This window comes from Fistularia commersonii, chromosome 16, assembly GCF_037954325.1.
Source record: "Fistularia commersonii isolate RoL2024-O1a breed Wild chromosome 16, RoL_Fcom_v1.0, whole genome shotgun sequence".
NCBI classification, from domain to species: Eukaryota; Metazoa; Chordata; class Actinopteri; order Syngnathiformes; family Fistulariidae; genus Fistularia; species Fistularia commersonii.
This window is the reverse complement of record NC_141299.1, coordinates 11649274-11672798: the sequence shown is the minus strand read 5'-3', so window position 1 is coordinate 11672798 and position 23525 is coordinate 11649274. Positions and strand designations below refer to the sequence as shown.

Here is a 23525-nt window from a genome sequence, read left to right as displayed (position 1 = left end):
TGGTCTGTGCCTCCGTAGCATTGCTACAATTTGCATTGAATTTACATTTCGATGCTTTTTGTATTGTGCAATGAAATATATTAAACTATGTGGTAGCCGTGTTTTTTTTCTCCATAACTAACCCCTGATTAATTAACTTTATTTTCACTTGTTATGCACTGATAAATTGACCAAGACGAAGTCTGTTCTGTGTTCCAGGGAGAGGTGGGAGTTATCTTGTTGCTAATACACAGGGGTCTCTCTGCTGCTAACAGTCAGTGCTGTACTGGACGCCAAGATGGCTGCAAGTAATTATTTCGGCTTTACACATGGTGCCGGTCCACAGTACAGGTAATTTAAATGACGCAGGTTGATGTTGGCATGACATTTGAGTCACAACAATGAGTTACACCTGCGTGCTGGCAGGGACACGGCCGCTGTCTAGTTTTGCCGGTAGAAGTTAGCTTGACCCGGTGATTAGCTGACGTTAGCTAGCTGCGCTCTACCGGACTGGCTGCCTGACATCAAGCAACCCCCGGACTGTCATTTCGGCCGGGCGGCCGTTTTTGATGTTTCAACACTGATATTTATTACTTTATATTTAAAAAATAAACAAAATACGTGTCGCATATCAATGTAGCCTACTAATCGAAGTGGTTGAAGGTACCATTTTGGCTGTATTTAGGATGACTTGTCAGCTAACGCCTGGGTGGATTTGAGATCTTGTACCTTAATAAAATTGACTTTATTGAGGATGTACCGTTACAACGAAAAAATAAGACAATATTCACTCATCGAGCAATTCATAAGGTGCAACCGCTATTCAAGGAAGCATTTTATAGAGCAGTTTTGAATTGTCTGCCCCCCATATTTAGATATAAATCAGGAGACAATTTTCATTCCAGCTCCATCCGTCCAAAAGTGGATTTTCAGGTTCATTTAAAGCAGATTTTTCAGAGAAATTACACATCTGAAATAAAGAAATCAAGGTCTGACTGATGCTTAGACATTCCCCTTTTATTATGTGCTGCATTAACAAGGTGCTACAATTTTTGTTTTTTTAGGTCATCATTGTCAAAAGCTAAAAGTGCGATGGAGTAAAGAATATAACTGTATAAATATTACATCTGAATAACTAAAGGAAAATTCTTTGCTGTCAGTGACTGCTTGCAGTCGTAGTCATCGCTAAACTCTTGCGTCTGCTCCATTGAGATACCCTGCCAGGCCGCTGATGCAGCCGCTTTGACTTTGCTGCTCATTTGTGGTCTCGCTGCCCTCAGTTTTGTCCGCAGGAACAGAAAAACATACTCTTTTGCGCCGGGATCAGTTCAATGACTTTTCCATTGAAAAACATCCATTGTTTTATTTGAACAACCTTCATTTGCTTTTGCAGCATGTCACGGGTCAATATCTGCCCTGGGAAACTGTTCTCAGTTATACACCATTTGGCGGAGTGCAGGCAGAGTTCAGCTTTGTTCACTTCGAATTTTTACATGATGCTTCTATCAATATCCTGTCATTGCTAAACACCACTAAGCCAGTTCAATAAGCAGTTCTAAATGCATATGTTTTGCACTATGGTCAATAGAAGATGCGAGATCCCTTCCTCTTATTGCTCTTGTGACCATTCTTATTCATATTATTAGAGTTTCAGCTGCCCTGGAAAGTCTTTCCACTTTAGATTTGCACTTTTTTCTCTCAGAAAAGTTCTGTATTTATATTCTTGATGATATCTTTTGATAAGGGATATTTACATTGATACCACTTTCTCCTCCAGAGTGTCTTGATGTGGCTGGTTGGGGTCTTTCTTTACCAAGAAAATAACTCTTAAATCAGCTGTTTCTGTGTTCTTCTAGATCTGATGGTGTACCAGATTTATTTTTATTTTTCAAACGCTATTGCTATTTCTGTGATGGAGATCAGCCTAATAATGCCATTCTCTTGCATTTATACCCTTTGCTTCCGCATATTGCCAAAGGATCACACAAAAATGTAACTTGTGGAATCAGCATTGCGCAAATTATCTGCTCAGTTTGTCAGTTAAGCAGACAATTGGTGAACTCGTCAGACTTCATCAGACTCAAACCAATTCCTTTTTGAAATATTGTGTTACTCAATGTGTGGAAACACATTTATTTTTGGCTCTAGTTGATAAAAGATATTGCAGTATTTCCATTGCATGTGTAATATTAGATGCAAAAGTCTACATTTCAGTCACATCTTGATTGCTTCATTTCAGGTCCATTTTGCAGGTATACATAGGTAAATACCAAAAACTGCTGGTGTACTTGAATTCAGGCACTCCGGTTCGTTGGATGTTTATAAAAAAGAAACTGACAACCAGTGTTTGCATGTGTTTTAACCCATGTGTATAGGCTGGAAATCAAATGTTATATTTACAGTATGGGCTTTTTTCGTATTCTTGTTTCAATGACATATAATGACTCATTTACTCAATAGTGGGTGTCGAGGTAGTTTGCGATCAGTGAACATTTAATGCTGCAATGCACAGTCACCCACCATTCACTAATCATGCTAAACCACCAGAGCGTGTCAACATTTGATTGTATATTTTTCAATTGAGTTTTGTTGAAAAGGGTATATTATCTTGTCTTTACTGTGGGACCAAATTGTTAAGCAAGGAGGTTTTTTTTTTTTTTTTTAAATAGAACTCATCCAGTTTAAAGGCAATTATTCCACAGTCAGATGAGTAACATGGATGGAGTTAAAGCATTGAAAGGAGTCTATGGTATGTTTAATTAAGTGAAAACATATAATGGTCAACTTTTGTCTCTATACCGATTAAATTGTTAATTAAACCTGCTATAAATTTTGCACCAAAACGTCTCACCATTCGCGTTGTTGTTTGATATCAAGGCCGATTTTACTTTTAGTTTTCCAATGTCCTGACACTGCATTCTTAGAGGTATCAATTACAGCAGTGACAAATGGCATGACAAATATTTCCTTTCTGTATTCTAATCCATGATAGTGGGCAGGCATGGCTTACTTCTGTAGATTGGTATTCCTTTATATGGCAATGTAAAGAAGAGATAAACACGATTTCAGTGTAGGCCATTGTCATTTTCAGAGCACTTGCCTCATTGCAGTTTTATTTCAATGATTGCACTTGTTAAATGACAAAAAAATGAAGGCACTTTCCATTTGAAAAAGTACTTAATTGCTGCAAACTTGTGCAAAAACTGGCAAGCTGTTTGTACTTGTATGATGAAAGTTGCCGTTATTATAATTCAATGCGGCTGTTCTATTGATGTCATAAAGACATGTGACCTCCAAACTGCAACAGTGGGCCATGTATTAATTAATGTTCCCTTGCCCCTATTTTTTTTGCATAAGTTCTAATACTTCCATGTTCTCTAGAGCCATGGCGGAAGGCTTCTGTATTTTGATACCTTGATACCTCATCCCTGTTGAGCCTGGCTCCAGCACAGGCTTAAAAAATTTCAGGAAAAAAGCTGAAACTATTTAAACTTGACCTACACTACAATTCGAATGATCAGTACTCTCGCATTTTGGTATTTGCAGAACATTTATATAACATTTATATAATCTGGCAGAATATTATGCCATTTTAGGACTAACCCACATCTTCTGAGCCAAATTAGTAGAAAATGCTTTTATAATTGCTACCATTTTCTTGACGACAGATAAAAAAGATATCTTAAGATATCCTAGAATAAAGACCAAGGTACATTTTTTTTCACCTTTTTTTGAACAAGGAGTACTTTTCATCCTCAGATTGACTCCTTCTTTTTCCACTACCACCCCGTCAGTACCCAGCCTCCCCCAGCCTACTCTCACCCCTCCACAGCAAGTTACAGCGTCCAGCAGGCTCCAGCTGTGGCTCATGCAGTTACTGCATCCTACTCTCCAGCTCCAGTCCAGGCAGCGCGGCCTGTGGTCACTGCTCCTTACCCTGCTTACCAGAGTCATCAAGCCCCCCCAGAGTATGCGTACAGGCAGCCAGACCCCCAGGCTCCCCCACAGCCCACTAGCACCCCACAAACATACCAAGTATACTCGGACACGGTAAGTCTCTTTCGGCTGTTTTTGTCTTTTCTCCTTTCTGGTTTATTATTACATCACAGTTGCCCGTGATTTGTAAGAGATTTCAAATGCTATTTATGCATCATGTTTTACCGATGAAACAACCCTGAAAGTATCTTACGGCTTCACGTTAGCTTCATGGTATCAATACAGTGTATTTCTTTTAGAAACATTCTCTTTTAAACCGCAGCAGGACAACTACAGCTATGGGCGACCCGCTGTTGTGACCACATATGACAACAAACAGTACTACCAGACAAGCATCGCTTCCGCTCAGAGGGCCCCCACAGAGAATTATTACCAGACTGGTGAGTCACTTTTCTTTTATTCTAATATTCAGTCCAGGCTTTTAGTCCGTGCTGAAGCCTGAGGATCATTTCTGTGATGTTTTTCTCAATGACAGAGCTGGATGTTTGTCAGTTGTGGCAGACATGTTAGTTTCATGGGGCAGTATAAACATTTGCTGTGTTGATATTAAAGATATTGTCTAGCTGAGAGTACGTCCGAGTTTTATTGTGTATTTTACACTTAGCCTCATTTTCTGAGGATTTGGGTCAATCTGCATTAGTTTTCTGCCATCATATCATTGTTACTGAAATGTCCATGTCAGTTTTGGCCTTACAAAACCAACAAAGATGGATCTCATGTAAACAGGAATTGAAATTTAATGTTATTTCATGCGGTTGTTTTATTTTCAATTTCATGTAATGGTCATCGTTCACATTTTCAAGTTTCTATAAGTTTTTAAGCTCAATTTAGATCTTTTTCTTAATTAACAAGCGGCCTTATTTGGTGGCTTTTGAAACTAGCCTGATCTCTAGTTGTTGCAAGAGCGTCCTTTTTGAATTGAATATTTATATCTTTCTGTTGTACATCTTAAGCAGTTTTGTTCTTTTAAACAAGTTAATCGTTGCTGTCTTGTCTCTAACCCACACTTGCTATTGATAATGTCGACAACAACTGTGTTTGTTTCCTCTGCACATATCGAAGCCACAAAACTTGCAATTGCAAAAAATAGATTTTTCTTTTTTAGAGCTATGACCCACAGCCATGCTGCAGTAGGAAAAGAACCAAAGCTGACTCAGTGAAGACAGACATAACCAGTCAGCACAGGTTCCACTGCTGATTGCAATCAGCTATGTCTTGTACCCTCTCTAGAATATGTCACATTCTCCATAAGCCGGTTATTGCTTAAATTTTCCAGTATCCTCTATATCGGAGTTCATGCTGGTAGACGACATACATGGTACATTGAAAAAATCCTTTCAAATTTAGTCTGGCTGTGAGGAGGCAGAGGTCACATCTAGTGTTGTGCTGAAAGAGTTGTCAACCTCTAACAACGAGAGTGACAAGGGCATTTATACCCGGGGGTAAGCTGATGAAAGGGACTGCAAGCCTGCAAATAATGTCCGAGGCGTAGTTGTGGAGCTATTTCTTATTGTCTGGCTGGACGCGAAGAGGCCACCAGACCCAACACAGAGACAGAGAGTTGTTTGTGAGTAGTATGTTATCACTGCCAATGTCAAATGGATCATAAAGGGTTGGATAGGAGCCTCTGGTAGCCTACAATGTAGTTGACCAGGAGGGGGAAGATGGAAGGCCAGGAATGTTTCCGCCAGCTGTTCTTTATGAAGCCAGGGATCAGTGGTTGTTGGCAAATTAGGCTATGACAGCCGCAAACATCGCACCAACTGCTTCTGGAAGTTTTCCTTCATGAGACCCTGAATGGTCCAAACTTCATTGTTGAGTGATCCAGTCTGACGGCCCAATCAGCATGGCTTCTCATTGACGTCCAGCAAGAGAAGAGAGCTGGGCAGGACTTACCCACAGTTTTAGCATCAAGAGTGGAGAGAAAAGTTAACTGTTTGAGCTCCAAGAAGAAGCCCCCAGCAGTGATATAGTAGATTTTCCTAAATGTAATTTCTGGGACAGCATTCGTACTTGTGTCACTTGCGTCAGTTTTAGATTTATATTCATAATACATACTAAGATACACACCACGCATGGCTCACTGGGTGTGTAGGTTGTCTGTTGATACAGTGCTTGTATTATTAACCTTGCACTTTTGTGAGGTCATATGATACGTGTGCAGTGTGCCCGGGGCTCGTTTGACAAGCGAAATAGGAATCCTGTCTGCCTTGCCAAAACAGTGATAGGCAGTCCCAGAAGATTGCAATGCACACATCAGTTTACTCTAATGCCCTCCCAACTCTAATACCCTCCCTTTCACCAACAATAGGAGTGAAGACCGCTTACAGTCCAGCTCCCTCTTCTGTGTACAGTCAGCCGCCTCCTCCCCAGAGGCAGGTAACAGCCCTGAAACCACTTGCACCATGTAGCTCTGTGTCTACCAGCTATAACATCTACCCAGTGTCCACCAGTGTTCAGCAGCCTCCCACACCAATTTCATCCTACACCCTTGGGTCCTCCTTCAGCTCCACTGTTTCAGCCTCCTCCTACTCAGGTAGGGTTGTCTCCACTATGCTCACCATAAATAGCGAAATGAATAAAGAGAACCGGCATTTATCGACCCCCAAGTATGGATCGGTCTCAAGAGAACAAGTGACTTTTAAACTTGCCTCAATGTGCTCCATTATTTGCGTGTTTATTGTTGCGTATAAAACAACATCACAGCGGTTTTAAACATGCTGTGACGACCTGCCTACATTAAAGAGGTGCCCAAAAAAAGCACCCAAGTCAAGCTGTGCAGGAACTGTGTTGTAGAAAAGTGCCTTAGGTGAGTCAGATTTGTTGCTAATGGGTCAGTCAATTGTGAGGACCTGAGATACCTTTATCACATGTGTATTTTAAATTGTATTATCGGCTAAGGTCAAGCTGTTCATTGACACATGTACACAAAGGATGGATAGACGATAGAAAATGTGTATTTGAATTGGAGTAGGTTCAACTTCCGTAATATTAGCCGCTACCTTTTGTACACACTTTGAACACTGCAGCAACAACAACGACATGGCTAATTTATTGATTTTTATGGGCTAACAAGGTTCATGCCGCCGAAATATTAAGCTTCATCACATCTGACCAATGAAATTACACAAACACTGCAGAACACATGAGTGTTGTTTACACAAGTGACATTGAGAGCAACAACAAAAGAGTCTAAGGAAGTGTGTGATGGGGAAATTCTGAGGCTCTTAAATTCCAACAATGAAGAAGTCTACTTTAGTGGTTTTAATACGCAGGATAATGGTAGTGATCAGTAGCTTTTCCTGGTGGGCTACTGTATTATCTTTTTTTTTTTAACCAGACTGACAGTGCTGGGGAAAAAAGACATTTACATTATGTATGTATTTAAAAGTAAAAAAAAATCTCTCAGTGTAAATATCTCATGTTACACGTGGACACTTGTGGCTTATAGACAAGTGAGGCCTGTATATATGTACAATTTTTTTTTCTTTTCAAATTTAGTGGGTCTGGCTCGTATACAGACGCACTCAAGAGTCCAAAAATTACGGTATACAAACCAAAAGGTTGTTATTCCTAAATATGTTGACACTGTACCACACAGTTAAAATAGAAATATTTGTGACACACAATACATAATATTCAATTATTGCACAGCACTAATATTAGTGGATTTTCATATAGATATATTATTATTAGGTCAACTGTAAAGGTTGTCTTTACATAAGGTTTTATTTTTTGTTCATTTATATCTCTCATGAGGCAGAAATTATTGCCATGCATAGATAATATGAGTCAGTATTCATCAAGCGATTAAAAAAAAGTCAAATTTTAAAAAAAATCTTTTTTCGCACGTTTTAACCAGGATTCATGAGATAGTAACTTTTAGGCTTTTCTTATTAGATTTTGACACTTGTGAAATCAGTGTTTTTCAGTAGTCTCTTCTTTTTATTTGCCCTTAATCCTACCCCTGGTGAAATGAACACATCTAGCATTAAGCATGTGCATGTTAATATTTGTCCCATATCCTGCTTTTCCCTTTTTTTCTCTGTCTCTTCTTTTTCCTCTCTCACCCTCAGGCATCAGCTACTCCAGTTATGATTCAACTGGTTATACTTCCACATCCACCCCCTCCTATTACCAGCCAGCCCAGCAGACTATCTCCCAACCGCAGCCTCCACCTCATCAGCCACAACAGCCCCAACAGCTACAGCCTCCCAAACAGCTGACAAGCTCTTCTTGGAGCAACTCGGGCAGCAACATGGTGACTGCTCCATCTGGAAACTCGTACAAAAAACACTCGTTTCACCACCAGAACAAACTGCACAAGTCCAAGGGGCCTCCCAAGCAACCCCAACTCCATTATTGTGACATTTGCAAGATCAGCTGTGCAGGCCCTCAGGTAAGACTTATTAATGACAAGACTGATTTAGTGATTAATGACAAGTGGATTACTGATAACATTCACTGATTTACACTTAATTTGGTGACATGTATTTTAGTGTTTTTAATCTCATGGTCTTTGTTTTATCTGTTTAAATTAGACATACCGAGAGCACTTAGAAGGTCAGAAGCATAAGAAAAAGGAAGCTGTCCTGAAGTCTGGGGGGCAGACAGGGTCATGCAACGGCCCGAGGGGGGTCCAGACTCAATTACGGTGTGAGTTGTGTGACGTTTCCTGCACTGGAGTGGATGCCTATGCTGCTCATATTCGAGGGGCCAAACACCAGAAGGTTAGCATTGAAAAGATGTTTTGTCTGAGTATAGTTTGTCCTCTCAGGTCAGAGTCTATGGACATGACATGCTCTCATTATAAGGCGGTACTGTGGTACACTCATGTGATGTTCCATCTGAGCTGCCAAGTATCTGAACAAAACACCCCCCTTAGGGATCGGGGGTAGGATTAATTCTGTGGTTTTATTTCTCTCTCTGTCTCTTTTCAATTTGGGAAGGTGTTGAAACTGCACACGAAACTGGGTAAACCAATACCTTCTACTGAACCTGTGTTGGTAAACTCTGCTCCAGTTATTACAACCTCAACAGCCGGGAAGTCCTTGGCCCCCTCTGGCGCTACTGTCTCAGTCTCAGCCACTCCAAGTCCCACATCTGCACCAAAACAGGCATCTGTAAATGTTACGGCTAAAACAATACCACCTGTCAAGAAACCAGCTCTCTCCAAAATAACGGTTATTTGTAAGTGTGGACTCCAAATGATTTCTAATTTAGACTAATCTCTTATAGCTTAAGTTTATGTTGACTTATTGATTTTTTTGAAAATTTGGCATTACATCAAAAATCAAAACATTAATTAGAAATATTGTGAAATACGGACTGTTTTTTTTTTTCTTTAATTTATTTATTCTAATTTATTATTATCAAATATGCAAGTGGTACACCCAATAGAGGAGCACATAGTATTGGAAGTAACCAGTGTCATCTCGCCTGCTTCACAGCCAATAAAACATCCGGTGCTCCCGCGGCCGTGGCCCCAACGCCACTGATGGTGGTTCCAGCAAAGGTAGAAGAACACACACAACATGCAGCATCAGTTCAAAAGACTGATCCGCAGAGTGAAGATGAGGATGGTGACAGAGCTGGGGTGCAGGGTGACATCCAGCCTGTCGGGCACGACTATGTTGAGGAGGTAGGCAAGAATAGTGGTCATTTTCTTGGAACTACAACTAAAAACTTGTTGGAATTATTGTTTTTTTTTTTCTTTACCCTGTGACGCCATTTCCTCAGAGTCTAGAACACAGTGACTCAAATTAGTAAATATATGTGCAGTGGGGCAAAAAAGTATTTAGTCAGCCACCAGTTGTGCAAGTTTTCCCACTTAAAAAGATGAGAGAGGTCTGTAATTTTCATCATCGGTACACTTTAACTACGAGAGACAGAATGAGGGGAAAAAAAACAGAAAATCATATTGTCTCATTTTTTTTAAAGAATTGATTTGCAAATTATGGCGGAAAATAAGTTTCTAGTCATTATCAAAAGTTCATCTCAATGCTTGGTCAAACAGTTCCTGTAAGTCATCACAAGGTTTTCACACACTGTTGCTAGTATTTTTGCCCATTCCTTCATGCACATCTCCTCTAGAGCAGTGATGTTTTGGGCAACACGGACTTTCAACTCCCTCCAAAGATTTTCTATGGGGTTGAGATCTGGAGCCTGGCTAGGCCACTCAAGGACCTTGAAATGCTTCTTACCAAGCGACTCCTTCGTCGCCTGGGCGGTGTGTTTGGAATCATTGTCATGCTGAGAGACCCAGCCATGTTTCATCTCCAATGCCCTTGCTGATGGAGGGAGGTTTTCACTCAAAATCTCATGATACATGGTTCCGTACATTGTTATCTTTACATGGATCAGTCGTCCTGGTCCCTTTATGGAAAAACAGCCCCAAAGCATGATGTCTCCACCCCCATGCTTCATAGTAGGTATGGTGTTATTTGGAATCAACTCAGCATTCTTTCTCCTCCAAACACAAGTTGAGTTTTTACCAAAAAGTTATATTTTGGTAAAAATAGACTACATGACAGTCTCCCAGTCCTCTTTTTGATCCTCCAAATGCTCTCTAGCAAACCAGGCGGGCCCTGACATATTCTGGCTTAAGCAGGGAAACACGTCACTGCAGGTTTTGAGTCCCTGGCAGCGTCGTGTGTTACTGATGGTAGCCTTTGTTACTTTGCTCCCAGCTCTCTGCAGGTCATTCCCAAGGGCCCCCCATCTGGTTCTGATATTTTTGCTCACCGTTCCTTGTGATCATTTTGAACCCACAGGGTTAGATTTTGCGAGGAGCCCCAGATCGAGGGAGATTACCAGTGGTCCTGTATGTCTTCCATTGTCTAATAGGTAATTGCTTCCACAGTTTATTTCTTCACACAAAGCTGCTTACCTATTCAGTCTTCCCAGCCTGGTGCAGGTCTACAATTTTGTTTCTGATGTCCTTTGACAGCTCGTTGGTCTTGGCCATAGTGGAATTTGGAGTGTGACTGTTCGAGGTCGTAGACAGGTGTGTTTTGTACTGAAAACCGTTCAAACAGATGCCATTAATACAGGTAAAGTGTGGAGGACAAAGGAGCCTCTCAAAGAAGAAGTTACAGGTCCGGGAGACCCAGAAATTGTTTGTAGGTGACCAAATACTTATTTTACTGAGGAATTTACCAATTAATTCATTAATAATCCTACAATGTGATTTCCTGGATTCTTTCCCCCCATTCTGTCTCTCATAGTTGAAGTGTACCTATAATGAAAATTACAGGCCTCTATCATCTTTAAGTGGGGGAACTTGCACAATTGCTGGCTGACTAGATCCATTTTTGCCCCACTGTTTGTAATTCTATGCAGCAATGAGAGTAATTGAATTTCTATGGCTTTATTTTTTCTATCAGCTCCGATTCCTTTTTGAAACTTGAACAATTAATTGTGAATAATGTTGTTTTCTTGCTTTGTACTTTGTTTCATTATTACTTCAAATTACAAGTCAAAATCTTTAGACTGTTGATGAAGGATCTGGCAGCTGAATATTACACCCAAAATATAGAACTCTCAAAAGTAAATAACTGCCAGCTATGCATTTTTAGAATACAATATAGACAATGAAAGAAACATTACTAAATGACTATCGTCACTGATTTCATTTGAGGAATGCTTAATTCAATTCTTCAAAAGATCTCAGCACCCACTTGCAGTTCTCACTAAGTCCACCAGAGAGCTGTAATTCACAGTTTAAGAATCACTCATCTAAACACTAAGAGTAGGACATGTGTTGAATTGGTTCTCTGTATCTGCTTTTTCCTTAAATGTCTTTCAGGTCCGTAACACCGATGGTAAAGTGATTCGGTTCCACTGTAAGTTATGCGAGTGCAGTTTCAATGATCCCAATGCGAAGGATATGCACCTGAAGGGCCGAAGGCACCGGCTGCAATACAAGGTAGAAAAGTTTGCGCATAACTGACCTAATGCATGTCTGACTCCCTTTCTTCAGCTGTATAGCCTTGTTTATGTATTCTTGATGCATATCTTCTGAATTTCTTTATCTGTGTCCGCTAATAGTGAAACACGAGATCATGGGAGATAAGTTTTTTTTCTCATCCCTGTCTTTTGGACTAGTGGAAAAATGAGTTATTTGAGATACTTTCCACTACTTAGAACTGAAAGACTAATTTATTTTTCTCTTCGGCCTCTTGCATTACATCATTGGAAAATGAGGCCCTTTGTGAAATATCATTCTGCACAATGTTTTGCAAAGTTGAGGTCTAAGGAATAAATAAAAGCTTGGCTAGGCTAGAAGTCCAAAAATGCATTATAGAGATTCATTCATTACAAGGCTTGGAGACTTTTTGGATTGTGTACATAACATTTTTACCAAATCTTCTTAGATCATTTTTATCTGTCCATTATTCTTTGTAGAAGAAAGTGAACCCAGACCTTATTGTTGAGATCAAACCCAGTAACCGGGCCAGGAAGCTGCAGGAGAGCAAGCTGAAGAAGCAGAAGCAGAAGGCGGTGCTGAAGAGACACAGGGACGATGAGCAGCGCTGGCACATGGAGATGTGGTGAGATATGATGCTAAAGATTAAGTTTGAATCTGACTGTATGATATTTCCTATTTTCATAGGCTTGACACTCATATCAGTATTCTCAGGACATTACTAACTGTTATAGGCTGCAGCTGTTGTATCCATGCGTCTCTGCTTTGACTGACGTAAATTAGAGAGATTTTTAGACTTGAAGAAACAATGTTGCTTGTCAGTAATGATTAATAATAATTTCCGTTAATAGTAGTCATTTTCAATAACAATAAAATCCTGAATCTCTAATGCCTACATCCTAGTGAGTGCATTGGCTGACTTGTGAGACAGTCACCATTTGAATCAATGTCGATCAGTGTTTGAGTCTGACATCCATAGACACAAAATTTGTACATTTTGGTCTTTGGGAACGTGGGAACACTGAACATACCCTGAACGATTAAGTCTTTATCCTAATACCAGTTTATCGAACAATATTTGAGTACTTTGTATTATCAGCCTTTTTGATTTAAATGGACGTGTCAACATTTTTCTCAAGTACTTGACATTCTGCTTAACTAATGTTATGCTTCAGTTATTAGCAGAGATAGTTGAGTATTGCTGCTAAAGAACCAGCATGATACTGGTCAGTATCACTGAGAATTTATAATATGGTATCCTTTTGAAATAAGGATAGTAACAATATATATTATAGCTTATTAATTTGTCTTCAAAGTTGAGTATGAATATAAATCATGCATGTTTGATCATCATGATATGCTGTATTTTGGATCGTGCACAGCTTTTTTATTTTCAAGAATGTGTTTTGCAAAATTGCAGTGGGCAAATATAAACCTTTGGACAAAATAAATCTTTACTTCGGTTTACCATGCAAAGCCTTTCTCTCTCCCACAATTTTATTTCAAGGGCCACTTTTAGAGAATGTATGATAAAGTGAGGTCTAAATTACAGAGGCGTTGCTCCATCTTCAATAAATTAAGGAGGACTAAGTAATAATGCAATTTGATCTTCATATTCCAGAAGTTTTGCCCTGAAGTTCATGGAAAAGATTGCCTGTCCTTTGCTTCCTCTGTATTCTGACACAAGTTGGCATTTTTTTTCAGCTAGTTGTCATAAGTTCTTTCAAACCATGTGGATATAATGGAATTCAAAGATAGTCAGAATACATAATGAACATCTGTGCTTTGTGCCATAAGTGTGATGAGATTTCTTTATGCGATGCCTATTGTTGTCTTCGTGTTGCTTGAGTTTGACTCACAAAATGCTCCCATCCTGATTCATTGATTTTGTGAAATCTTTGGGGTTTTTGTCAAATGACAGCTCCTTCGGTCAGAACAGCACAGTCAAAATTCACAGTCATGCTTCAGCAATGTCTGCTCTTCATCATCGGGAGCATAACTGTGCTCTAGAGTGTGAATAATTGAGGTTTAATGGCATTTACTGCCCCACTGGCATGATTTTCCCGCAGGCGATATGAGGAAGACATGTACTGGAGAAGGATCGAAGAGGAGCAGATGTTCTGGGGGGAGCAGAGACGCAGAATGGCCCCCCCTCCACTTATGAGCCACCCGGGAATGCCTGTTCCCCCGCTGTTGGTGAGCTTGGAGATCAGCCCTCTTGATTTACTGAAAGCATTGAAACTAGATGATGAAACTTTGTACATTACTACCAATTCTCAGAAATATTTTTCCCACATATGTTTTTCTTTACCTTTTCACCCAAGACTTGTGTGCGCCGGCCCGACTCCCCTGACGACCGACACATCATGGCTAAACACTCTACCATTTATCCTGTGGAGGAGGAGCTGCAGGCTGTTCAGAAGATTGTCTCTCACTCTGAGAGAGCCCTTAAACTGGTGTCAGACACCCTACAGGAGAAGGAGACACCGGATACTATTATTGCTGCTAATGAAAATGAAGATGAAAAAGGGTAAAAAAAAAAAAAAAAAACGACTTGCCGTTAATTTGAGGAATCAGGATTCATTCATTCATTACAGCGTTTTCTCTCTCGACAGCACTGAGAACTCAACGCGGCTGCTAAAAGGTGTGATGAGGGTAGGCATTCTGGCCAAAGGCCTGCTTCTTCGCGGGGACAGAAATGTTGAACTCATCCTGCTGACTGCAAAAAAACCCACTGTTACCTTGCTGAAGAGCATCGCAAAACAGCTTCCCAGAGAATTGGTGGTAAGAAAACCCTAATCGCAGTCCAAAACTTTTCTAGCAACATTCTATGCTGAGCATACTACCTGCCAAAACACAGTTGTGATGGATTGTTGATATTATTAGGAAGTCCAAGTTTTATCATAATATAGTACTTTTTGGACGTTGATCGATGGGCTCACATAGAATGAATGACAGAGTCTGAAGAAGAAGGCTTCTTTTGGGTTTAGTTTCATTTGTTTGTTTGTTTTTTTGTCCCCTGATATGTTTTGAAAACAAGTACATTAATTTAATGTCTGGGTTGTCCTCTCTCTTGGGTTTCGAGCTGGACCTTGATCTGTCAAAAGTTGTCTCATTATTATTACATTACATTACATTGCATTTGGCAGACGCTTTTATCCAAAGCGACTTACAATAGAGGACATAGGGACTGCAAATACACTTGCAAATACACGATGCACAGGAAAGTCTTTGAAATGCAAAAGAACCAAATCAAATTTAATATTGTGCTATAATTACTACCTTTTAACAGAGCATGCACAAAATATTCTGCTGTAAGAGTTTTCTGTCACATGCCAGAGAAGTTAAACTATGACTTGACACATTTAATTTTCCCCGACAGCCAGAAGCAAGAGTGTTCAGTTTTACATTTCCAATTTTAATCTTCATGATGGTGATGATGATGGAATCATTTGAATGATTATTATCATCAAAAGGATGTAACTTTTTGAATGAATGAATGAATGATAATAAGTGTGGTTTTATGTGTTGCAGAAGGCTAGTTTCATTCAGTCTGTTTTTCAACTTTTTGATATTCTTCCAATATTACATCTTAATAATACCATTATCCTTGCAAATTGATTAATTGCTCTAAGGCTTACGAAGAAAGCAATGTGATTTTTTTTTTTTTTTTTTTTTTAATTTTTTTTACTCCTATTCCTATTTAAGGATCACAAAGCAGGGGATTGGTTCCAAATACATGCAGGATGACAACTTGAAAGGTTGTGATGTTGTGTTGTAATTACTTATTCTTCCTCCCTGCTGCTGCTGCAGCTGAAATCTGATTTATCAAAGGTGCTTTTCACTGATCTTTAGATGCACTGCCTGGTTATGACACCTGAATCCTACAGAGTGAGATGGGGCTTTTCATAATAAATCTTTCTTCCTTCTTAACCAAATAGTATTTTAACAAAGATATTGTTGATAATCAGTGGTTGAGAAATATTTTTGTTCATATCTCCAACCCTGTTTGGGGGGGAAAAAAAAAAAGACATCCCATTTGTCTTGAAGAAAAAGCTTGGGGGTTAAAAAAAAAATCACACAATTGCCCCGTAACTTGCCAAATGACTCACTACCTCCTCTGTAGTGAGTAATTCCAAGTGTCCTTTTAACCGGCAGACATTTACTGAAGATCAGTATGAGGTGCAGGCTCACCCCGAGGAGGCGAACATCGTGATTTTATCAAGCAAGGAGCCCAAAATGCAGGTGACCATTTCTCTCACCTCGCCGCTGATGAGGGAGGACCCTGCTGCTGAGAAGGACAAGCAGGCAGGAGGAAAAGCGGCTGAGAAAGGTTAGAGAAGCCAAAGCTTTCAGTACCAGAAAACCAAATGTTAGCGCTGTGTGTAATACACCTTTACAACCCCTGCTACACGCTTCCACATCTTAACCGCCTGTTTAAGGCGGTGAGGCTCTTAAATTAGAGAACAAGTAATGGGACACAGACCAAGTCCGCACTAAAACCAGAGTTAACTATCACACTCATTTGTCCCACGGTTTTCATTTCCCCCATTGTTGCAGTCAAGCTAGCCCCTAATTTCTTCATTTTTCTTTCCACAACATGGGAATCAAAAGCCGGGCTCTCCGACCTTTCTGCGCCACAAGGTTGTGCGTTTTATCTTGTGAACACATGCTCAGATAAAACCAGTGGGAAACCTAAGGAGAAATAGTCTGAGGTGATGATCACTGTTCAGATAATGCCCAGACATGGATATGTATCCAGTGATAATTCAGCCAAATAATACTTTGGTTTTTTGAGGTTTTGTTTTTGCCTCCGGTACATTTTGGCAACAGTAATGAGGGGATTTTGAGGTCCAACGACTTCCCATTCCCTTTGCTCTCATCTGTGCATCGTAATGTGGCATTATCAGTGATAAGGTGCAGGAGTGTCATTTTATCGCTTCACAATGGCCTGTATTGAAATGATGACAAGATGACGTTAGTGAATCCATTTTCATATACCCCTCCCCTTTAGCGGAACAGGATCATTGTGTCGCAAACACTCCTCCACCTGTTGGAATAGTCGTCAGCATTTGAATGTGTTTTCCCCATTGAGAAAACATGCTATAAATGTTTTCTGTCACTGCTATGATTTATTTTTCCACTTTTGTTTGGGTCTGTTGATCAGTAGCTCCTGATCTGAATCGGCAGACCTAGACAAACCAGTCTGAAGACCACACTTGTACACATACCACTAAGAATGGAAGAATGAATAAATCCAAACCGCCCATGTTTATCAGGCACGAACATTTTCCTGGACACTATCACCAGAAGTACCCAGCTGCTGACGAATCCCAAGTCTCTTAAGAGCTGTGATAAATATGGGCCATGTATTCTAAGTGGTATGGTCGTGTAGACTTCAAAAGGAGTGGCTTTTGTTTTCGTTTCGTATTTCCCCCTGTAAGAAAGTTAATGTCGTTTTGTTGATGCTCCAGTTCCAATGAACACGGAAATGTGGGAAGCCCCCAGGCTGGTCACGTTTCCTCATCGTTGCCATCAGTTAATTAATGTTGACAATGAACACTTTTAATTTCAAATTATAGTTTCATGAAAATGTCTTGAATTTTTCCTGTCCTCAAGCTCTGTCACAAACAAGTTATTTCATATTCCAAAGTATGCTGGACAATATTACCGATCTTAACTATTGAAAAATATTGAGTCGAATTTTGACTTTAAAGGACTTAAATTTCCCTATATATTGTTTTTTTTTTTTAGTTTTTAATATCGATGGTATTGATGGACCTGGGAACAATCAGTCTAAGCATATCAGATGTTTTCCATGTCAAAGCAGGACAGTTGTCACTTGTGGCTGAATCCAAATTATTTTCTCAAAATTAACCTCAGTAAAGCTGTAACATCAACCAAGGAAAACCTTGACCTACTAAGTTTTGACTGACTCCATGGCCCCGTCTGCACCTAATCGACACAAGTGGACAGCTATGAGTGTTGAATGTAAAATCTATTTTTCATTTTATCCTCAATGATCATTTGTCGGTCACATCACACATGCCCAATCCCCTGTACCAATAAACATCGTACTGTTCCCAGTGTTGTAATTTTCACGATTTATGATCTGTTGACACTGGGTATGTCTTTACTGTGTAGCTAAAAGACACAACGCTCAAAGAAAAACAAGTCTGAATAATTTTTCTTTTCTATGGCAGATCATAGAGAGAAATGGGGCTGATCGGTTCATTCATATATTTGTTTATTTGTATCTAAAGCTGTTCACTTTGAATCCGATCACTCAGAGTGCACTTTAACGCCAGGTGGAAACAGGGACCTACATCTCCTCTAACAAGAGATCCATTTGCATGGCACTAATATCACATGGCCTCTGTGTTTTAAGAAAACCGAACAGCCGCTAACTTGTTTGACTGTGATTTACATGCGATTGAGCTCAAAGATAACCGAAAATGAAGTCATCCATTTCCAGAAGAGGGATTCTGATTATCCAAAGCAACATTATATGCATGCGGAATTAGAGCACTTGAAAAAGTTTGTAGACACAATTATAGAAAGCTTGAAATGTGTGCTATAGAAGTATACTATATAAAGACAATCTATTTGGAACACTGTGTATATCATCAGTCAAAAATATGTCTTCAAACACTTTTCTCAACATTCATTCAACAATTTGGAAAGCTCAAACAATTGTTCAGCCACTTCAAAAGTTTAGTCAAACAAGAGCAAAAATTCCAAGACATTCAGATGACTTCCCTCCCTCCATGAACATCATCTGATGTGGAGACCGAAAGGGGAAGGTAGTATTTATGTTCTCTGTTTGAGCGCTTCCCCTGCTTTGACCTTTTGAAATGTCTGATGTGATGAAAGTTTGTTTTCATACAAGATTTTAAAAAGATTGGTAAATGACTAATGACAGAAATTTAGTGTCACACTTCCAAATCGAAGTTGTAATGAGGCTCAAGGGAAAAGTTTTATGTTTTAGGTTTTAAATGCTCCAAAATGGAAGGCATTGTTTGAAATAGCATGTTTGTGGCAGTCAAGCTGTTGATGATATGAAGTGTAAAAAGCAAGGAATCCAAAATGGTCAGCCAGTTTAGTAAAGGACATCTTTCTACGTATATTTTTCCAACTGGTTCAATATCATTCAGAATTTTTACTTGTCACTAACTGCAACATTTCCATCACAGCTAGTTGACAGAAGACAGCATTTTACATTTGCTGTTATGAGCGGAAACAGAGAAAAGTACTTTTATAAGAAGCTGTGTGGTTTGACCTGATAGTATGACATAGTTGTCTGAACTAATAATAAATTGAGGGTTCAGATTAGTTGAATTAGACACCACCTATCTCAGAATTGACACACTGACTTCAGTCTGCAAGAAAACTAGCATTTGTCATGACTATGCTTCAGTCATCTAGTTTTATTAAACCTCTCTCTCTCTCTTTCTCTCTCAAGTAAATGCTTTTTTTCGCAAATATTTACAATTCAATCTTAGCCCTAAACTAAATCCCACATAAGGGTCTTTTGATTTAAGATTAAATTAATACATTCTACTAGTATTCTCTCTGAGTGCCTTGGATTTCCTTCCTTTTGCATGCGCCTATTCTCCACTCTAAAGAACATATTGGTGTTATTTTGCTACTTGTTTTCATATTCCTTCTGCCCCAAAATATCCAAAATACATCCAAGACACATGCAGCTCTCCTTAGCTGCTGGTTGAATGCTTGCTTTGTTCTTGCATAACTACCCACATTATTTTTTTCACCGAACATAACAAATCACAGACTTCAAACCCAAGGATTCAAGAAAACGTCTGGTTACATCAGATAAATGTCTCCAGCGTTTTTGTATTATCACCTCTGGTTCGGCAACTGTACTTAAACCCGAGCAGGTTTTGTGTTTATATGTGTATTATCTTTTTGGGCCTTGCATCACTTTGGTTGTAAGCTTTGAGCCTGTACATGTGTGCGTGCTTGTGTGTGCTTGTGTGTGTGTGTGCGTGTATTGCGTGTGTGCGTGTCTCCATTAGGTGAAGCTGAGAAAGATCCCCCCGATCTTCTGAATAAGAAGAAATGCCTGGAATACCTGGCAGCTCTCCGCCACGCCAAATGGTTTAAGGTGAAAAATTCACCAACACTTAGTTGAAGTAATGGTGCCCTATTTGGATCTTCATCAGTATTTGAGAATGTCTCTTATCACTTTGTCTCACGAAACAATTACAACCTAACCTCGCTCGAGTGAGTCATCCCATATTCTAGCAGCAGTTCAACTTTTGCTTTACTACTATGACTTTCAGCATGTTTCAAAGTATCTTTAGTGAACCTTTTTTTTTGGAGTCCGACTATACGGACCTATTGATTTAATTTACAAAATGTTCTATTAATGCAAGACTCTTTTCCATAGTGTTTTTTTTTTTTACATCTAATTTTACAAGTATTAAAACAAATGAATACATCTTTAATTTTAGGCACCATGGCAGTGTTCAAAATGCCTCTCACATTCAGCTATTTCTTAACTATACGAAGATTCTTTTGACAAAGAACCTTCTAAAATTATTTTTGCGCATGTACAACTAAAACACCAATTTTTATAAATGTGTGTTTTAAATGAATAAAAGGGAATCTGGCTTTGAGTAGTATCACATTTAATCACAGAATGGTATGAAATGATTGACGCTAAAGTCATAATATTTGACTCTGATATCTTGATTTTATGATAGTCATTTGGTCATTTGATGACAATAACACACAGATAAAAACAGTGCTTTTTTCTCAAATAATATAATTGAAAGACTTGCCTTCAGTCAGGCTTTTCTGGGTTCTGGTGGAGAGAGAAGGGTCAGGGCTCTTATACGAATGAATGATTCATACGTCTTTCCTAATTCCCCAAGGCTCGTGCCAACGGGTTGCAGTCCTGTGTCATCATCATCCGGGTGCTCAGAGATTTATGCCAGCGGGTTCCCACCTGGGGGAAGATGCCAGCCTGGGTCAGTGTTTTTGCTTGTCCTCCCGTGTTATTTATGGTCTAATAATGAAAATCATCATTTAGCATTAATGTGTCGCTCACTTTAAAAAAATGCATAAACATGTATTGTGGTGTGTTTACAAATAAATGCTTACTTGATGGTTGGGGTGTTGTCTGTGTTAGTTTACAACGACTGGATATGTGGATAGTGAAATGTGACCCAGGATCAGAAAATGTGATTATGTTGTTAAAACACAAATAAATAACCCAACATTTCAAATATTACTGTCAAAAGTTTTTTGGACATTCCAGGCTCGAGAGGGGGGAATGAATATATATTTTCAGAAAACAGAAAAAAGCTGAACAGAAAAAAAAATGTTGGTGGGATTGTTTTTAGTGAAGAGCAAGTGAAATACAGAAGAAGCAAATTCAGAAGTTTTTGTTTTAGGTTGCATTTTTGATACATTCCAGTATTTTCCTTCAGTCTGTCTTTATGTCCGCGTCCAGGCGATGGAGCTGCTGGTGGAGAAGGTCATAAGCAGTGCTTCAGGACCGCTCAGCCCAGGCGAGGCTCTACGCAGGGTGCTGGAATGCATCTCCACAGGCATCCTGCTGCCAGGTCCGACGAGTTTACGTATGTTCACGGGACACAAGGAAGAAAATCTCTTCACATCCCCAGTGTCACACCTTGTTCATTAATTTCCTCTCCGTCTCATATTCCTCATTTCTTGTATTGCATGAAGTCAGCTGTTTTTTTTTTTACTCACACTTTTCAGATGGACCAGGATTGCTAGACCCCTGTGAGAAAGAGCCAACAGATGCTCTGGAAAGCATGGTGCTCCAAGCCAGAGAGGAAATCACTGCCAGCGCACAGGTATTTCATAAAAACAAAACAAAAAAAAAAAAACATTTTGTATGTTTTCTTTCAATCTCTACACACAACTACTGTCCTTCAGAAAAGATGCTTAAAACTCGATGCCACTATCTGTTCCCTTTGGTTCCAGCTTGCTCTACGGCTGCTGGCTTTCCGTCAGATCCACAAAGTGCTCGGTATGGAGTCCTTGCCCACCTCCAAGGCGGGCGCTCGCAACCGCAAACGGAGACGGGACCTCAGCGACACAGGAGAAGGCGAGGGAGAGGGCAAGAAGGACAAGAAGGAAGAAGAGGAGGAAGAAGAAGACGAAGCAAATGCTTGATCTCTTTTTGCTACTTTAGAGACTGGTAGAATGTTACAACTTTCAAGTTTTCTTACCTTGAAAACAATCTTAATACACACCTCTACATAATGCATATAACTGATTTAAAATAATCCATGTCCACCCTTAATGTAGGAGGAAAAAAGTCAAAGGAGATGGAAGTTTGGAAAAGATGTATGTACTTTTCTCAAGTGATTAACATCCCGTGGAGGGATCAGTCGTACGTCACTCCCATTTCAGTATGACCGCACACCAACCGCTGCACCGGCCGTTCCCTTAAGATAACCTCCCTCCCTCCACACACATATTTTTTATGAATTAGAGCTTCTCCAATATTCAAACCCGCAATGTACTAAATACATGAAAAATAAACACTTTAAAGGAGACGCCAAGTCCCCCTGCTCTCTGGGTCGCTTCGGCATTTACCACTCAACCTCGCTCAAATACCCCTTGTTGCATGACATGAAATTAGTTCTCATTCACTCTTGAAGCAGTGCTCGAAATCTAGAGACGGGGGTTTGGGGGAGTCGACTGACTGATGGATCTTCATCCAGTGCTGTGATTCTGATTGTGCCTGAGGTACGTTAGTCGTAAGCGTTACGGTGTTGAACAAACTCTTATTAAACTCCTACATAGACATAACCGTCTAATGCATTTTGGAGAATTGGAAGGAACCAAGCCGTGTTTTACAATCATGCCAAAGCTCCTGAAACAAAATTTCAAACAATAGCTGCACAAACACAACTCCAGAGTGTGATTAAGGTTTGTCAGGTCGAGGCCAAAGCTCTGCCGTGTTTCTGGTAAAGAGGAGAGGAATGGACTGGATGAGAAAGAGTCTTATGTTGCACAGTCTGTAGCATGCTGAGGGAATGAAGCACTTACTGTATGCAGCCATAACCGTTAAAAAAATTGCCTAGTTATCTTTTTTTCACCCCAGAGTTTGGTTAACCGAAGAAAAAAAAAAAGGCTTTCGTCAGACTGAATATCTACTGTATGAAGTGGCTATGAGCCTTTCTTCCTTGTGCCTGCGTCATGTGCTGGAATACTCGAAACACTGAAAAAAAAGGGGAATATTTTGGAGGGTTTTTTTGACAGATGATATTGTTAACTTTAGAATGACATTGGAGGGACTGTTGTACAAGAGTTTGGCTGAAAAGTTCTTGTGAGATAATTGTTTAGCAGTTTCAATTTACACCAAGATCCCTATTTTATTATTTTTTGTCTGAGAGACGTGATGACCTGTTTTGTATTGTTGAAGAAGAAAGTTCCGACGTTTGATGTCATATTATTTGAATGTCTTCGTAGTGATGCGTAAATTAAGGGAAGATATTAAAACTCTTTTCAGTCAAATTGTCTGTAATGGTGTTTGGGTTATTGTTGAATTCTTTTTTTTTTCTTTTCCGCTGTGATTTGACCTTGGATCTTTGCACGTTTTGGCTCACGCCATCACGTAAGA

General features: G+C 39.6%; 1 protein-coding gene across 5 annotated transcripts; it reads left to right on the top strand.

Moving 5' to 3' along the window:
• The first annotated feature begins 258 nt into the window (after positions 1 to 258).
• zfr2 (zinc finger RNA binding protein 2) lies at positions 259 to 23419 on the top strand. Of its 5 annotated transcripts, none has more exons than XM_086161598.1 (19): positions 259 to 330; positions 3774 to 4029; positions 4241 to 4355; positions 6287 to 6511; positions 8052 to 8374; positions 8517 to 8705; positions 8925 to 9165; positions 9426 to 9616; positions 11783 to 11902; positions 12382 to 12527; positions 13972 to 14098; positions 14227 to 14432; positions 14518 to 14686; positions 16061 to 16235; positions 19939 to 20027; positions 20800 to 20895; positions 21381 to 21492; positions 21650 to 21747; positions 21878 to 23419. In XM_086161598.1, the coding sequence occupies exons 1-19, from the start codon at positions 278 to 280 to the stop codon at positions 22067 to 22069; spliced, it is 3123 nt and encodes a 1040-aa protein (XP_086017724.1). In that variant the 5' UTR covers positions 259 to 277; the 3' UTR covers positions 22070 to 23419. The 5 variants fall into 5 exon arrangements, with proteins under 5 accessions (XP_086017724.1, XP_086017721.1, XP_086017722.1 ...); XM_086161595.1 differs by having other exon boundaries at positions 21381 to 21507; XM_086161596.1 differs by having other exon boundaries at positions 4238 to 4355.
• The last annotated feature ends 106 nt before the right edge of the window (positions 23420 to 23525 follow it).

What these genes read in the sequence shown, in the direction of transcription:
- zfr2 (XM_086161594.1), top strand. Translation starts at nt 278, where the DNA reads ATGGCTGCAAGTAATTATTTCGGCTTTACACATGGTGCCGGTCCACAG. An exon ending in GGTGCCGGTCCACAGTACAG is followed by an intron (nt 331 to 3,773) that starts GTAATTTAAATG and finishes CCACCCCGTCAG; the next exon opens with TACCCAGCCTCCCCCAGCCT. An exon ending in GGGGGAAGATGCCAGCCTGG is followed by an intron (nt 20,896 to 21,380) that starts GTCAGTGTTTTT and finishes GTCCGCGTCCAG; the next exon opens with GCGATGGAGCTGCTGGTGGA.